Genomic DNA, 19,044 nt, shown 5'->3' with positions numbered 1-19,044 from the left:
CTTACTAAGAAAAATAAATATAACAAAAAATTAACTTTATGGTATCTGAATTATATCTCGATGAAGCTATTTTTGAAAAAAAGTTGTTGAATTTACTTCCCTCCCTGCTCTTTTCCCATTTCTCTTCTCCCCTTAATCGTTTGACTTCACAAGAGTTACTGGTGTTCACTGACCCCAGTTCCTGATTTCTCATTCTCCCATGACCCATTAAGCTCTCACTCCATTATGGCACAAAAATAAAGAGCACAGGTGATCTTTTGTGAATCCAGTGGGGAGTAGTCAGTCTTCATTTTATTGACCTCTCAACATTTGATGCATGGTTGATCAATTCTTCCTTCTTAGAACACTTTGATTTCTGCAGTTTCCATGGTTTTCCTTCTTCCTTTGCTGCTCCCTCTCATTCTCCTCTGCTGAATCCTCCTCATTTCCAGCACTTCTGAACATGAAGGTTTGAGACTCAATTTTGGAGCTCTTCTTTTTCTCTAGACACTTCACTCTCTTGGTGATTGTACCCAACTTCTATGGATTTACATACCACTCAGATAGTCATGACCTCCGGGTTTATAAATCCAGCCCTGGACTATTCCCCTGCCTCCAGGCTTATTTTCCACATCTTCACCTGTGTGTCTAATAGGCAACTACACTTAATGTGCCCAGAATGAAACTCCAAACTCTCTCCTTCCACAAATTCCCTTCTCCCAGTGTCCTCTTTATCTTAGTTAATTGGGTTACCTCCCCCAAAATGTATAGCCATTCTTGAATTTTCATTTTCTTTCACCATCCCTCCCACGCACACCTATTGCACCAGAAAATCCTGTTGATTCTCAATTTAAAATACATCCAGACTAAAATCTCACCCACCTCCTCTCCTTCCCCTCATTCAGGCCACCAGCACCTCTGACCTAGATTACTACCGTGGACTTCCAGCTAGTTTCCATTTTATAATCTCAGAACATCAGCCAGCATGGTCCTGTGCAAACTGACTCATACTATGTATTCTTCTACTCAAAACCCTGCAGGGACCACCCCCCCTCACCAAATAAAACCAGCACTATGGTCTCCACGACCCTACTCCATCAGCCCCAATGCTGATCTCACCTCCTGCCTGCTTGCTCTCACTCTCTCTGTTCCAAACTGTGCTGTCACACTTTGCTCAGAGGCCTCTGTGCTGTCACTGTTGCTCACTAGGCAGTCCTACCTCAGAGTGTCTGCATTTGCTGTCTCTGCTCCCTGGAATACGCTCCCCTCAGGTATCCACAGAATGTGCTCTTTCACCTCATTAAAACTTGCATTTTAATGACATACTTTGCAAATAGCTAGTATCCACTTCTACATGCCGTAATTATTTTTCCACCAAAATAACCTTTTTTAGGGTTATGATTAAACTTTAACCTTAGTGAGTTAAAGCCTATCTATATATAAAAGTTCTTAAATATGGATAGTTTGCATATGTTTTAAACAGATGTCCAAAAAGATAGTTACATAACATAATTCTTTGGCACCATCAATGTTTTATACTATTAAAACTAAATATTTTAATTTCAAAACAAGTTAATGCTCTTTTAAATGTCTTCTAAGTCATTTATATGCCTATATAATTGCTAATTCTTCCCATAGATATCACTTCCTCATCTAAGTCTTTAAAAACCAGCTTTACATGGACACCTTCTCTGAATACTTTACAAACCTCACTGAACAGCACTTCTTCCCTCTAATCTCTTTTCTTTCTTGTTTTCTTTCTTTATTTCCTTTCTTTCCTTTTTTCCTTCTCTTTCTTTCCTTCTTTTCCTTTCTTTTTTCTGTTTCTTTCTTTCTTTTCTTTCTTTCTCTGAGAGAGAGGGGGAGAGAGCATAAGGGAGAAGCAGAGGAAGAGGGGGAGAGAATCTTAAGCAGCTTCCACACCCAGCAAGGAGCCCCATGAGGGGCTCAATCTCCCCACCATGAGATCATGACCTGTCCTCTACTCTCTGTTCTATTTTTCTACATAGCTTTTACCACCATCTAATGTATATTTTTAATTAATCTGTTTAATACATTTAATTATTGTCTGTCTTTAGAACTAGAATTTTTTAATGTTTATTTATTTATTTTTGAGAGGGGGCGGCGAGGGCAGAGAGAGAGAGAGAGAGAGAGGGAGACACAGAAACCAAAGCAGGCTCCAGACTCTGAGCTGTTGGCACAGAGTTCGATGTGGGGCTTGAATACACGGACCACGAGATCATGACCTGAGCTAAAGTCAGACGCTTAACTGACTGAGCCACCCCAGCTTGATCTAGAATTTAAATTCAATTAGGGCAGGGATTTTTATGTGTTTTGTTCGCTGCAGAGTCCCAGTGCCTAGAAAAGAGCTTGGAACATGCTAGGTACTCACTAAATATTGAATAAGTAATTTAAGGAATAACTTATTGTGGTCAAAAATAAAGATTACATTAAATAATAATGGCAATAATAATGATAAACACATTTTAGTATTGAAGCCCTTTATAAAGAGATTGAATTCAATATAATATATTGAGTTAGACATGCTACAGTAAAACTGGGGAAATACTGATAGTTAGGAAAAAGTTACCACTATTTGAAACTTCTAGTCCAGATTCACCCTCAATTATTTTAAGGGGAAAATGCTCTAACAGCAGTGCTTTGTTTCATTTCACCAGCTCAGTTGCCTGTAGTAAAATAAATAGTCCAAAGTCCTAGATCTTTTTCACTATCATGGTAATAACTACTGAAGAAATTGGGTTTATAGTTGTGAGAAGGTGGAGGCGGGACAGTAAAGTATCCTCCACCCTAAGAAACTACTTTAAGACCGAGAAGTGAAGCAAGCCACTTGGATACATTGACAGGGTCAGTCAGGGTGACTTACTGAAGTGGAAGCAGGCAACCCCAGCGTTGTGCAGCTATTCTCAGCCCAGTTTGGACCGTAATCCACAGTTTTTGTAAAGCAAGGGGCATTGGGATGAAGCCAACGGGTAGTTATCTAAAATGGGAACTCCCGTGCACAGGTCATCTCTATTAGTTATCTAAAGTGGTGTTTTCTGTGCGCCACTTTAGGGAAGATCAGAACAAGCCTTCCTTCACTCAGGTCAGGGCACACATTAATCTCCAAGGGGCCCGGAACACGTAGCCCCAGGGAGATCATTGTGAGGGCATGAACAAGATGGAGTCAGTGTGGTCTGCACTCCCAAAACCATGTCCCTGAAAGTCAAGAAGACAATAAAATGCCAATATACTAGATTCATATTGATTGCCTCTCCATGAGTTTTTTTTTAACGTTTTTTTAATATTTATTGACTTTTGAGAGAGAGACAGAGCATGAGCTGGGTAGGGGAAGACAGACAGAGAGAGAGAGAGAGAGAGAGAGAGAGACAGAATCCGAAGGAGGCTCCAGCCTCTGAGCTGTCAGCACAGAACCCATCATGGGGCTTGAACCCACAGACCAAGAGATCATGGCCTGAGCCAAAGTCGAATGCTTAACCGATAGAACCACACAGGCGCCCCAGTTTTATTTATTTTTGGGAGAGCGCAAGCTGGGGTGGGGCAGAGAGAGGGGGACAGAGGATCCTTCAGGCTCTGCGGTGACAGCTACAGACGACATTTTCTGGATTCTAGTGCTTCTGTTCTCCCCAAGCCACTCCTTTCAAGACTACACTGCAGGTTTTCTTTTTTGCCTTCTAAAATTTTAAAGTATCCATGATTGATATTACTATAAGAGAACAGTTTTAAAATGAATTAAAACTACCAACTTGGCAAATGTTGAAGAGGATTCTTAGAAAGAAATTAAGTTTTCCGGGAGGTTGGCTCATTTTAGTTAGTTAGCTAATATTTTTCATTAGTTAGCTTGTATTTTATAAGGAAATTAAACACTTTAACTCTTTTGTAACAACATACCCATCAGATAAAACCATCTAATAATATTAAAACATGTATTGCATAACAACTGTACATAGTGTAAAAGCATATCCACCAAAAAGAACAATAGTCAAATGTTTCCTTCTTGATTTAAAAGGATGTGGCTTAAGTGTCCGTACACTTAATGATATGCTGTCAAAGGAAAAGTCAACAGTTGAAAGAACAATAGCATCAGTATGGGCAAGACACCTTATTTTTTTTAACTAACAGTTGTACCAGAAGCAAATACAGAAAATGTTAAACAGCACTTATTTGGATTATGGGACAAGAAGTTCCTTACTTTCATATATATTATGGTCTGATATTATATTGGAAAGTTGAGTGTCTGGAAATTTGAAAATTGTTGTTATAAGGGAAGTTTCACACCAAGAAAAATAAAATACAATTAAATTCTTGAATAAATATTATTTAAATTAATATAATTATTTAACGTACATTGTGCTTAACATCAGATATTGATAATAAACAATTTTTCGGGGCGCCTGGGTGGCGCAGTCGGTTAAGCGTCCGACTTCAGCCAGGTCACGATCTCGCGGTCCGTGAGTTCGAGCCCCGCGTCAGGCTCTGGGCTGATGGCTCAGAGCCTGGAGCCTGCTTCCGATTCTGTGTCTCCCTCTCTCTCTGCCCCTCGCCCGTTCATGCTCTGTCTCTCTCTGTCCCAAAAATAAATAAACGTTGAAAAAAAAAACAAAACAAAACAATTTTTCATAGTAAATTACCGCCTTCAATTTAACACCTCAAAATTGTGTATAGTAATAGTTAGCAGGCAGACGAAACTGGTAATATCAGAACAGATTTTCTTTTTTATTTTTAATGTTTATTTATTTATTTTGAGGGAGGGACAGAGAGAGTGCATACGAGTGGGAGAGGGGCAGAGATGGAAAGGGAGAGAGAGAGTCCTAAGCAGGCTCTGCACTGGAGGTTTCCAATGTGGGTCTCGAACTCATCAACTGTTGAGATTATGACCTGAGCTGAAAAAAAAGACTTGGATGCTTAACTGAGCCACCCAGGTGCCCCAGAACAAATGTTCAAATATTGATAAGAGAGTAAAAAATTCTGTCAGGGTTCTGAGTAGGATATGATATTGGCACTGATACAGCTATAGCATCCGCTTTCCTGAGTAAAATTTTAAGAAGAATTTGGACACTGGCCTTCTCTTGATAAGGTGGTCCATAGTAAGTCATATTCCAAAGTTTTATTATCTGTGTTTTCTCTCTGCATTAGTATCACTGAAACGCCTTCCTGTGCTCAACCTAAAGCCCTATTTTTAAACATCACCCTATCATTTGTCCTGCACAATTACCCCCATGGTTATTATATCAATTCCTTCTTTCCAGCTTTCTTCTACTTCTTAACATTCATGGCTGTATTTTCATCCTCATTGTGCCTTCATAGTTACACATTCTTCTCTACCCACTTCAGTTAGCTTTTTATTCTATAAACTGTCTCTAAATGATCATCACATAATGGCTTCATCACCATGCTCATTTGCTTTATTCAGCCCAGATGGATCCTCAGGGACTATCCCCCCACTTTCAATTCCACTGATCATCTCCTTCTTTAAACTATCCATGTCTCTGTCTCTTTCTGTTGTTTCTGAATATGGATGTTTTCCAGAGCCTTTTTCCCCAATATGTTCTCTGCCATCTCATCCTCTCCCCCATTTTGAAATGATGGTGTTATGAGCTGAATTGTGTCCCCTCAAAAATTCAGATGTTGAAGTTCAATTCTATAGCACCTCAAAATGTAGCTATAGTTGGAGATAGGGTCTTTAAAGAGGCAATTAAAATAAAATGAGGTCATTGAAGTAGACTAACCCACTATCACTTGTGTTCTTATAAGAAGAGGAAATTTGAGGCGCTCCTTCATGGTTCAGTCGGTTAAGCGTCCGACTTCTCAGGTCAAGATCTCATGGTTCATGAGTTCGAGCCCTATGTCAGGCTCTGTGCTGACAGCTCAGAGCCCGGAACCTGATTCAGATTCTGTGTCTCCATCTCTCTCAGTCCCTCCCCCACTCACCCCTGTCTGTATCTCTCTCTTTCTTTCAAAAAAAAAAAATTTAAAAAAAAATAAGAAAAAAAAAGAAGAGGAAATTTGAACACAGACACATACACAGGAAAGATGGTCAGAGATACAAGGAGAGGATGACAATCTGCAAGCCAAATCTCCTGTCATACTTACAGTTTCCTGCACCCTATATATATTTTCACATTTGTTATTATCTCAGATTTTATGTTTCACTATTCACATATTTAAACTTTTAGCTGGTCTCCTGCTCTGAGGTGATCCTGAATCTTCTCTCTCATGTCTTATTTCTTGTAGCCTTTGTTTATTTGGACTGTATAATACTGCTTATTGTCTTTAAAAACTTATTTATATTAATTGGCTGATAGAATAAGTGTATATTCCTTCAGAGAAAATGCCAGTTTTCCTCTTCCAGGTGCCTAACACCACTGGTGGAACTACTTTCGGCAGCAAATCTTCTGATGTTTTTTGGAAACACATGTGATGTAAATCTGGTCTATAAATCTATTATGACTTCAGAGTTACAATGGCTCTGATTCTTTTATCACCACCTTGCTATGCTCAACATCAACACAATTTCACTTGGAGGGAAGGGCTGTAAACGTGTGGGGTGAGTAGGATCTGGTTTACCTGAGAGTTTACTTCTTTGGGGTTGCAGCTTTGAGGAATGAATCTTTAATTCGACTCCCACGTTTGGTAGATCCTCATTTATGTCTTCTGTCCCATATGCTCCATAAGTCCTACAAAACCTCATCCCAATCATACTGGAATGAACAAATGCATTCAAAGCAAATGGTGATGGATATATGTGTTTTATTACTTTAGAGATGTATAGTGACTTTGGTTATCTCCCATAGATGTTGCTCAATGCCACCCAGAACTGAAAGACACCTTTCCTCGTTGGCTGGGAGCTAGTCAACTTGTCTTGATCCCTTTCCTACATATGTCTCTGCTCAGAGTATTGTCATGCTCAAGTTCATTCTGCCCTCTCCAGGCATCCCACATAATGCCTGGTCTACGTGGGTATAAATTTCTTCATGAAGTTAACGGAGGTCCTGTCATGTGTGTGACACACCCAACTTCTTCCTCTGCCCCATCCTGCTTCCTTTCTACCCACCCCCCATCCATATGTGGACCCGTAAAGTACTCCCTGAAAAACTTCCTGCACAAATTCTTATATCAGAGTTGGCTTGCCAACCTGTGACACATTTTCACAGTTGACTTTTATCTTAATTACGTTCTGGTGAGAGAATAAACTTGTATGATCTCAGCCCTTTAAAATTAAATGATTAAATTAATGGCTTGTGAGCCAGTTTATGGTAAGTTTTTATAAATGTTCTTTGTGTGGTTGAAAAAAAACACATATGGTAAAGATATAGTTTGCAATATTCTTTTTATTTCCATCATGTCAAAATTGCTCATCGTGCTATTCAAATCTCTGTCCTGATTTGTTCTTCTGTCTAGTTGCTCTATCAATTACTGAGAGAAGTGTGTTAAAATTTCTCACTCTTATGTGTCTAGTTATTTTGTGCAGTTTTGCTAATTTTACTTTATTTGAAAATGTGTGATTATATAAATTCAAATGCATATTTTGCATATATATTTAAAAGTTACATCTTCAAAATGAATTAAACACTTTGTATCATGAAGTGATCCTCTTTACTTCTAGTAATGATATTTGCCTTAGTGTTTAGTTTGTCTATTAATATAGCTTCCTTGGTTTCATTTTGGTTACCATTTGTGTGTCTGTGTGTATTTCTATTATTTTATTTTCAACATTTATGTATTTTTTTTATTTTTAATGTTTATTTATTTTGAGAGTGGGAGAGAGTGAGAGAAAGAGAGAAAATGAGCGAGGGAGGGGCAGAGAAAGAGGGCAACACAGAATCTGAAGCAGGCTCCAGGCTCCAAGCTGTCAGCACAGAGCCCGACCCGGGTTTGAACTCATGAGCCGGGAGGTCATGACCCGAGCCAAAGTCAGACGCTTAATGGAATGAGCCATCCAGGTGCCCAACATTTATGTATTTTTAAAATTTAGTTGTATCTCATAGTGAACAGATGGATTTTTATTTCTTATCAAGTCTGAAAAATCTTTTCTTAATTGGATCACCAAGTATATTTACATTTAATGTAAAAACTGATATATTGGATTGTACACCTAGGTTATATTTTTTTTTGTCTGATTTTTTTTTAAGATTCCAGTTCACTCATTTCTTGCCTTCATTTGGATTGAAAAATATTTTATAATTTCTTTTTTTCTCCTCAACTAATTTGTAAATTACACATCCTGTCCTTATTCTTTTAGTGGTTACTCTAGAAAGGACAACACATATCTATTTATCAAAATATAAATCGAAATGCCTTTGCCATCTTCTTTGTCAATTCAAGGACTTTAAGACATTTTTAATTTAATCAATAGTTCGAGTGATTTTGTTCTTAAACTATGGATGATGAGAATTTGGATTGCAGCCCCAGGAAGGAGAACTCTTGGGCTGTCCCCCACAGTGGGAGATGATGGGGCGGTTCTATGCCTGCTTCCCACTTACATAGAGATGTAGCCCTTCAGTGTCCCTGCCTAATGGAAACAGCCGTCTGTTTGAGTCCTAAGTGTGGGTGTGTTGGGATATAGTCTCTGCCCTCCAATCCACTCAAAGCTGAGGCATCTGAAGCTCAAGTTCCCTAGGACCATGAAATGCTCCCCCCAAGGGAGGGGGACAGCTTTGGTGCTCTGCTTACATCGCTGTGTTCCTACCCTCACTGATAATTCCATACCATCTTGTCAGATCTTCCTTTTCATCTAAACTTTTTAGTTTTCAACAGGTGGACTTCTCCAAATCATTGCCATATTACTGGAAATGAAGCCAAGGTCAATTTGTTTTCATATTATTTTGATTCACACAAAATCAGTTTCTCCTAGCTGTCATTGAATAAAGGCAGAACAAATACTCAGTGTGTTAGTTGGATGGGATACCAAGTTACTACTTTCTCAGCTGCTGATACTTGCGATACACGATCCACAGGCCACAGTCTGTCACTTAAGCAACTCAACAGAATGAATAATCAGAATATTGTCTCCATCTACCAGCTGCAAACTTCAAAACTCACCTTCCTTCCATCAACAAATATAAAGCAGCTAAAAGTTCTTTTAGGTTTGAGGATAAGGAGGATCCGAGAATACGTTTTTCACAGCTATATGTGATAGTATTTTTTACTCGTTTACAATGAGGACATTGACACAAAAGAGATTGAACAGGACAGCCAGGATAACAATGAGCCCCAGAGCCCATGCTCCTCACTCCCCCAGTTTCATTAATTCTCATGCACAAAAGGGAAAAAAAAATTCTTCTCTCTATATAGACTTATAAGGGAGATTTTCCCATAAGTTTTTGACACACAGGCCTTCAACCAATGATTAAAGATTTAAGTTGAATATTTCTTCACTTTTTCCATAATGTGCAATCACGTTATAAAAATCTTCAGTCAGTATTTCAAATTGTCAATTTTCTTTCCTCCTATTCACATTACCTTGAAAGTGTAAAAATTATTTGAAGAAACAATTGAATAATTTATATTTTGATATTTAAAAAATAAGTCAATACCTGGAAAACCACTTTAATATACAGTGAATAACCTAAAAGGAGGTTGTAAAAAGTAAAATGTCATTATTCAGTGGATGAAGGACTACTTATTTCACTCTAACTGACACATACTAATCATCTTTATGGAAACACCAAACTGTATAAAATAATTGAGAGCATTTAATGAAAATGTGACTGAGTTGACTTAAAAGCTTAACATAATAGTTCACTTAGGATATTACTACATATTGCTACCACTTATGTTTACTTTTGAAATAAATATGTGTCAATGAAGACATTCTATTTTATGTAGCTAAAACTTGTATTTATCTTTGAAATAAAATCCCTCTTGCTAAATGAAGATACTCCCAGCCTTACTCAAGCATGCTTGACATAAAACTGAAATGATCTCATTTATTTTATAATTCCCTACTGCAAGAAGAAAGAACTGTCTAGAAATTATCAGCAATCTTTAGAAGGTTTTGAATGCCAATTTAATTTCCCATATGTAATTATGTGCCACAGACATTGTGCCAGTCAGTCATGTAGCTCAGACGTAGTAGATACGAAACAGATGAATAGCAAAACCCCATATTGTATGAGAAATCAGAGAGAGGTTATTGTAATGCGTAAAAGTTACATGGAAAAAGCAATTCTGTGCTAAGGCAGAATTTTTATCAGATGAACCTCAACCTCAATGTTTTCTTCTCCCAACCCTACACCCCTCAAAACAACAACAGGATCAATCTTACTCTCTTCTGATGCACAAAGCATTATCCAAGCAGCTACAGGCAATTCATGGGAGGAGAGAACATCACAAATCTTATCAATTGCACTGATCAACATAGTAGCAAATTACGTATGTTTGCAGTTAAAATCATGGATCGTGTTGCACTTATTGTGTTGATTGCAGACAAAGAATAAAAACCCTCATACAGCCCTTTGCAACTCTACTTTTGTTTTGATAAGAGGAAATCTCCTTGCTGTTACAAGCTAACATGTAACTCAGAACAGCGTAACAGAAAACTCTTCAATGGGTCTGCTTTAAAATTAGCTTTTCTGTGTGTGTGATCCTCCCAGATCCTCCACTCTGGCTGGGTGGACACATTCTCTATTTTCCCATAATACTTCCTTTTGTTTGTTTGTTTGTTTTAGTTTTTATTTAAATTCCAGTTAGCAAATGTAAAGAAACTAATATTAGTTTCAGGAGTGGAATTTAGTGATTCAACACTTAACACTGGGTGTTCATCACAAGTGCATGCCTTAACCCCCATTACCTTTTTAATCCCTCCCCCCACCCACGTCCCCTCTGTAACCATCAATTTGTTCTCTATAGTTAAGGGTCTGTTTCTTGGTTTCTCTCTCCTTTTTTTCTCTCCAATGATCATTTGTTTTGTCTCATAATCCTTCTAACACGGCATTTAACATGTTGGTTTGTATTTTCATAAATAAATGTGGATAATAACAGCCTCCTCTCAGTGGGGATGGATACATGTAACGAAGCCTCGATCACAGTGACACAGATAAGATAGTCCATGAAATGTGGTTTTCTGAGCCCTACTGCCATGGGACAGTGGATTCTCTGGAGGCCAAGCAGTAGCCCCCACGACCCAGATACTGATACTTGCTTCCCTCTCCCCACTCTTTGTCTTAGGCCGAGACTCCCCCAAGCAGAGACTCCCCAGTTACCCTGGAAACCAGGGGAAGAGAGAGGACAGCACAGAGGGAAAACCTATTGCTGATCACCAATCAGTGCATTCAGACTACAGGCCTGGCTCCCACTTGAAAACTAAGCTGTACTCCAAATACCTTCAAGAATTGGAAGAACCAACTACCTGTGTACTTTTAAACAGTCATATTCTGAATTGCTACTGGAAACAATGGCGTCAAGGCTAGGACACTGGGAAGATGCAGAATGAGGATTTCAATTTCTCCTGAGATGGCATAGTTTAAGAATTTACTATATTGCTGATGAGAAGCATTGGGTTCCCCAACATAGGTGTTAAGCTATCTACAGTGATGAATTACATAAAGATGCAAAGTCTGTTTTAGATTTTATCTACTCTCATCTGAACATCTGTACATTCACCTTTAATTTAGGAAAATTATCAAGATTTTTTCCTACTTTTGCTACTTTTCATTTTAAAGTAATTCACATATAATCAATAGTTCTTGCCAGAATTAGATTCCAGGGGCTCCCTTTTTAAACTTAAACTTTCCCCCAAAAAATATTTTCTAAATACTTATGGGGAGGAGCCAAGATGACGGAACAGCATGGAAGGTTTTTTTTGCATCTCACATCCATGAAATACAGCCCGATCATCACTAAACCATCCTGCACACCTAGAAAACTGATTTGAGGATTAACACAACAATCTGCACCACCTGAATCACAGAACTCAGCAGGTACATGGCACAGAGAAGTGAACTGGAGGAGAGAGAAGCCACAGAGTGCAGGGAGCCGTTTTTGCATGCTGAGAGAGGACAGACAGGGGGAGAATACGGGAAAAGCACTCCCCCCACTCCACCAAAAGCAGCTGGAGAGAAAGTAGAAAAGTGGAAATAGCCACAGGGACTGAACTAAAAAGGGAGAGGGGAGAAAGGAGAGAGTTTAAATTCCATTAAGACTCTATAAACAGGGGGAGTGCAGAGTCTGAAACTCCGCAGCTTAATACCTGGCGGTGCTCTGGTGGGAAGGGCGAATCCCCAGGAGCAGAGAGCAAGGTCTTCAGGCCACGCGTGGAGAGGCGGTTCCCCTGCTGGGAGGACATATGGTAGAGTCTGTGCAGCCCTAGGGGTCCCAGCAGACCCCATAAAACAACCACATTCGCTGGTGCTGGAACAAGGTTGTTAAGGGTGAAGCCTGGTGCCCGATGTGTGTTGCGATTTTCCATAATCCTGAAACGCTTCTGCTACACAAATGCGTGAACGTTTTCTGAGGCGGGCTGGCACTTAGCCGCAGTCTCTGGACATCGGCAGCAGCATGGTCCCCCAAATGTTCCTGAGTGCGGCCGGCACCCGGCCATTGCTCCATGGGACCCTCCCGCAGAGGGTCAGAAAGGGTCAAAACCACAGTCCCCTCACCCGAAGTGAGGGGTGGGGAAACACAGCTGCATCTGATATAAAAGGAGGGAGGTGCCGCCTGGCAATCTGACGGCTTGGTCACAAACAGTGTAAAAGCAGGTAGTAGACTGAAGCTGGAGACAAAGGATGGGTAGGCGATTGCTGATCGGGGAGACTAGAGCTCCCGTACTAGAGACTGACGCCATTTTCACCTCTCCCGCTCATGCGCATACACACCTACGAGCGCCACAATCCACCACAGTAAGCTAAGCAGCGCCATCTAGTGGGGAACGGAGCCGTTACACTAAGCCCGCCCAACTGGGCCAACCTCTATCCTCAAGAACACAGGTCTCCTCGCCTGCTTAGTTTACAGACTATCAAGTGTTTCATTGTTTGACTTCTAGGAGAAAACAATGTAATTTCAATCGTATTTCAGCCTGTTCACTAGCCCATCTATTCATTTTTTTTCTTTTTCATTTCTTTTTCTTGAATATAGAAAGAGAAAAAATTTTTATTTCAATTTTTATTAAAACTATTTTTTCTTTTTTATACTATATTTTTTACTTTTTTGCAAACTTTTCAAATTCTATTTTAATTCCATCATTTCATTCTATTTCATTGTATTCATTTTTTTCAAATTTTCAAACGTTTTCCTTTTTTTTTTTTCCCCCTTTTTTCCTCTAATCTATCAAGCCCCTTTCAACATCCAGACCAAAACACACCTAGGACCTAGCATTATTTATTTGATTTTTTTTTGTGGGTGTGTTGTTTTTAACTTTTTAATTTTAATTTCTTTTTAACCTTATTAATTCCTTTTCTGCCTTCAAAATGATGAATCGAAGGAATTCACCCCAAAAGAAAGAGCAGGAAGAAAAGACACCTAGGGACTTAATCAACACAGATACAAGCAAGATGTCTGAACTGGAATTTAAAATCACAATAATAAGAATACTAGCTGGGGTCAAAAATAGATTAGAATCTCTTACTGTGGAGATGAAATAAGTAAAAGCTACTCAGGATGAAATAAAAAATGTTATAACTGAGCTTCAATCTAGATAGATGCCACGGCAGCAAGGATGGATGAGGTAGAGCAGTGAATCACCTATGGAGGACAAATTCTGGAGAATAATGAAGCAGAAAAAAAGAGGGAGACTAAGCCAAAAGAGCCTGATTTAAGAATTAGAAAAATCAGTAACAAATACTTGGAGACTAAAGACCATCCTACTAAGGAATGAATGGGCTAACCAAGAAGTTATAGAGGAAATTAAAAAGGAACATCAGAATCATAGGGGTCCCAGAAGATGAAGAGAGAAAAAGGGGTAGAAGGGTTATGTGAGCAAATCATAGTGGAAAACTTTCCTATCCTGGGGAAAGACACAGATATCAAAATCCAGGAAGCACAGAGGACTCCCATTAGATTCAGCAAAACTGACCATCAGCAAGGCATATCATAGTCAAATTCACAAAATACTCACGCAAGGAAAGAATCATGAAGGCAGAAAGGAAAAAAATGTCCTTAACCTACAGGGGAAGACAGATCAGGTTTGCAGCAGACCTATCCATAGAAACTTGACAGGCCAGAAAGGAATGGCAGGATATATGCAATGTGCTGAATCAGAAAAATATGCAACCAAGAATTCTTTATCCAGCAAGCCTGTCATTCAAAATAGAAGCGGAGATGAAAAATTTCCCAAACAAAAAATAAAGTTCATGACCACTAAACCAGCCCTGCAAGAAATTTTAATGGGCACTCTCTGAGGGGAGAAAAAAAAGGAAAAAAAAATACCAAAAGCAACAAAGACTAGAAAGGACCAGAGAACACCACCAGAAACTCCAACTCTACAAGCAACATAATGGCAATAAATTCTTATCTTTCAGGACTCACTCTAAACATCAACGGACTCAATGCTCCAATCAAAAGACATAGGGTAACAGAATGGATAAGAAAACAAGATCCATGCTGTTTACAAGAGACCCACTTTAGACCTAAAGACACCTTCAGATTGAAACCAAGGGGATGGAGAACCATCCGACATGCTAATGGTCGACAAAAGAAAGCTGGAGTAGCCATACTTATATCAGACAATCTAGACTTTAAAATAAAGACTGTATCAAGAGATGAATAAGGATATTATATGATAATTAAGAGGTCTATCCACCAAGAAGACCTAACAATTGTAAACATTTATGTGCCAAATGTGGGACGCTCAAATATATAAATCAATTAATCACAAACATAAACTCATTGATGATAATACCATAATACTAGGGGACTTTAACACCCCACTTACAACAATATACAGATCATCTAAACAGAAAATAAACAAGGAAACAATGGCTTTGAATGAAACACTGGACCAGATGGACTTAACAGATATATTCAGAACATTTCATCCTAAAGCAGCAGAATGTATATTCTTTTCGAGTGCACATGGAACATTCTCCAGAATAGATCACATACTGGGACACAAATCAGCCCTCAACAAGTACAAAAAGATAGAGATCATACTGTGCATATTTTCAGACCACAACACTATGAAACTCAAAATCAACCACAAGAAAAAATTTGGAAAGGTAACAAATATTTGGAGACTAAGGAATCCTACTAAGGAATGAATGGGCTAACCAAGAAGTTATAGAGGAAATTAAAAAGTTCATGGAAGCCAATGAAAATGATAACACCACAGCTCAAAACCTCTGGGACGCAGGCAAGGTGGTAATAAGAGGAAAGTATATAGCAATCCAGGCCTTCCTAAAGAAGGAAGAAAGGTCTCAGATACACAACCTAACACTACACCTTAAAGAGCTGGAAAGAGAACAGCAAATAAAACCCAGGGCCAACAGAAGACAGGAAATAATAAAGATTAGAGCAGAAATCCATGTTATTGAAACAAACAAACAAACAGTAGAACAAATCAATGAAACCAAAAGCTGGTTCTTTGAAAGAATTAACAAAATTGATAAACCACTAACCAGTGTGATCAAAAAGAAAAAGGAAAGGACCCAAATAAATAAAATCAAGAATGAAAGAGGAGAGATCACAACCAACACAGAGAAACAATAACAATAAGAGTATAAGAACAATTATACACTAATAGTAATCTGGAAGAAATGGACAAATTCCTAGAAACATATAAACTACCAAAACTGAAACAGGAAGAAATAGAAAATTTGAACAGACCCACAACCAGTAAAGAAATTGAACTAGTTATCAAAAATCTCTCAAAAAACAAGAGTCCAGGGCCAGATGGCTTTCCAGGGGAATTCTACCAAACATTTAAGGAAGAGTTAACAACTATTCTTGAAGTTGTTCCAAAAAATAGAAACGGAAAGAAAATTTCCAAACTCTCTATGAAGCCAGCATTACCTTGATTCCAAAACCAGAGACCCCACTAAAAAGGAGTACTATAGATCCATTTCCCTGATGAACTTGGATGCAAAAATCCTCAACAAGATACTAGCCAACCGGATCCAACAATACATTAAAAAAATTATTCACCACAACCACGTGGGATTTATACCTGGGTTACAGGGCTGGTTCAATATCCACAAAACAATTAACATGATTCATCACATCAATAAAAGAAAGGACAAGGACCATATGATCCTTTCAATAGATGCAGAGAAAGAATTTCACAAAATACAGCATCCTTTCTTGCTAAAAACCCTCAAGAAAGTAGGGATAGAAGGATCATACCTTGAGATCATAAAAGCCATATATGAAAGACCCAATGCTAATATCATCCTCAATGGGGAAACACTGAGAGCTTTCCCCCTAAGGTCAGGAAAAACACAGGGATGTCTACTCATGCCACTGTTATTCCACATAGTATTGGAGGTCTCAGCCTCTGTAATCAGACAACACAAAGAAATAAAAGGCATCCAAATCAGCCAGGAGGAGGTCAAACTTTCACTCTTTGTAGATGACATGATACTCTACATGGAGAACCCAAAAGATTCCACCAAAAAACTGCTAGAACTGATTCATGAACTCAGCAAAGTGGCAGGATATAAAATCAATGCACAGAAATCGGTTGCATCCCTATACACCAAAAATGAAGCAATAGAAAGAGAAATCAAGGAATCAATCCCATTTACAATTGCACCAAAAACAATAAAATACCTAGGAATAAATCTAACCAAAGGGGTGAAAAATCTATACACTGAAAACTATAGAAAGCTTATGAAAGAAATTGAAGAAGACACAAAAAAATGGAAATATACTCCACGCTCCTGGATAGGAAGAACAAATATTGTTAAAATGTCGATATGACCCAAAGCAATCTACGTATTCAATACAATCCCTATCAAAATAACACCAGCATTCTTCACAGAGCTAGAACAAACAATCCTAAAATTTGTATGGAACCAGAAAAGACCCCCAAGAGCCAAAGCAATCTTGAAAAAGAAAACCAAAGCAGGAGGCATCACAATCCTGGACTTCAAGCTATACTACAAAGCTGCAGTCATCAAGACAGTATGGTACTGGCACAAAAACCGACAATCAGATCAATGGAACAGAATAGAGAACCCAGAAATGGACCCACAAACATATGGCCAACTAATCTTTGACAAAGCAGGAAAGAATATCCAATAGAATAAAGACAGTCTCTTCAGCATATGGTGCTGGGAAAACCGGACAGCGACATGCAGAAGAATGAACCTGGACCACTTTCTTCACCATACACAAAAATAAACTCAAAATGGATGAAAGACTTACTAAACGTAAGACAGGAAGCCATCAAAATCCTCGAGGAGAAAGCAGGTTAAAACCTCTTTGACCTTGGCCACAGCTACTTCTTACTCAACACGTCTCTGGAGGCAAGGGAAGCAAAAGCAAAAATGAACAATTGGGACCTCATCAAAACAAAAAGCTTTTTGCCCAGCGAAGGAAACAATCAGCAAAACTAAAAGGCACCTGACAGAATGGGAGAAGATATTTGCAAATGACATATCAGATAAAGGGTTAGTATCCAAAATCTATAAAGAACTTATCCAACTCAATACCCCAAAAAACAAATAGTCCAGTGAAGAAATGGGCAAAAGACATGAATAGACACTTCTCCAAAGAAGACATCCAGATGGCCAAATGACACATTAAAAAATGCTCAACATAACTCATCACCAGGGAAATATAAATCAAAACCACAATGAGATACCACCTCACACTGTTCAGAATGGCTAACATTAATAACTCAGGCAACAACAGATGTTGTTGATGTGGAGAAAGAGGATCTTCTTGGCATTGTTGGTGGGAATGCAAACTGGTGCAGCCACTCTGGAAAACAGTATGGAGGTTCCCCAAAAATTAAAAATAGAACTACCCTACAACCCATCAATTGCACTACAAGGTATTTATACAAGGGATACAGGTGTGCTGTTTCGAAGGGGCACATGCACCCCAATGTTTATATCAACACTATCAACAATAGCCAAAGTATGGAAAGAGCCCAAATGTCCATCGACAGATGAATGGATAAAGAAGATAGGGTGTGTATGTATATATATATACATATACATACACACAATGGAGTATTACTCGTCATTCAAAAAGAATGAAATCTTGCCATCTGCAACAACGTGGATGGAACTAGAGGGTTTTATGGTAGGTGCAATTAGTCAGAGAAAGACAAATATCATATGACTTCACTCATATGAGGACATTAAGATACAAAACAGATGAATATAAGGGAAGTGAAGCAAATCTGCACTGCAAAGGAATCAACAAAACTAAAAGGCAACCGACAGAATGTGAAAAGATATTTGCAAATGACATTATCGGATAAAGGGCTAGTATCCAAATGTATAAAGAACTCACAAAACTTCACACCCAAAAAACAAATAATCCAGTGAGGAAATGAGCACAAGACATGAATAGACAGTTTTCTAAAGAAGACATCCAGATGGCCAACCAACACATGAAAAGATGCTCAACGTCACTCCTCATCAGGGAAATACAAATCAAAACCATACTGAGATACCACCTCACTTGTTCAGAGTGGCTAAAATGAACAAGTCATGAGACTACAGATGCTGGCAAGGATGTGGAGAAACGGGAACCCTCTTGCACTATTGGTGGGAATGCAAACTGGTGCAGCTGCTCTGGAAAAGTCTGGAGGTTCCTCAAAAAATTAAAAATAGAACTACCCTATGACCCAGAAATACCACTGCTAGGAATTTACCCAAGGGGTACAAGAGTGCTGATGCATAGGGGCACGTGTACCCCAATGTTTATAGCAGCACTTTCTACAATAGCCAAATTATGGAAAGAGCCTAAGTTCCATCAACTGGTGAATGGATAAAGAAGATGTGGTTTATATATACAATGGAATACTACTTGGCAACGAGAAAGAATGAAATCTGGCCATTTGCAGCAACGTGGATGGAACTGGAAGGTACTATGCTAAGTGAAATAAGTCAGGCAGAGAAAGGAAGACACCATATGTTTTCACTCATATGTGGATCCTGA

General features: G+C 38.8%; 1 protein-coding gene across 1 annotated transcript in view; it reads right to left on the bottom strand.

Annotated features, from left to right (window-relative positions):
* Window positions 1–12,855, bottom strand: part of MUC19 (mucin 19, oligomeric) — a 140,413-nt gene extending 127,558 nt beyond the window's left edge. The window contains exons 1-2 of the mRNA XM_032593777.1: window positions 12,788–12,855; window positions 12,429–12,703 (exon numbers count right to left, since the gene is read on the bottom strand). Of these exons, the coding sequence (XP_032449668.1) occupies window positions 12,429–12,703; window positions 12,788–12,855 (343 nt within the window). The remainder of the gene's footprint in view (window positions 1–12,428; window positions 12,704–12,787) is intronic.
* Between the last annotated feature and the right edge of the window lie 6,189 nt (window positions 12,856–19,044).

This window comes from Lynx canadensis, chromosome B4 (genome assembly GCF_007474595.2).
Source record: "Lynx canadensis isolate LIC74 chromosome B4, mLynCan4.pri.v2, whole genome shotgun sequence".
Classification (NCBI taxonomy): Eukaryota; Metazoa; Chordata; class Mammalia; order Carnivora; family Felidae; genus Lynx; species Lynx canadensis.
The sequence above is the reverse complement of the archived record's forward strand: the minus strand, read 5'-3'. Positions and strand labels throughout refer to the sequence as shown.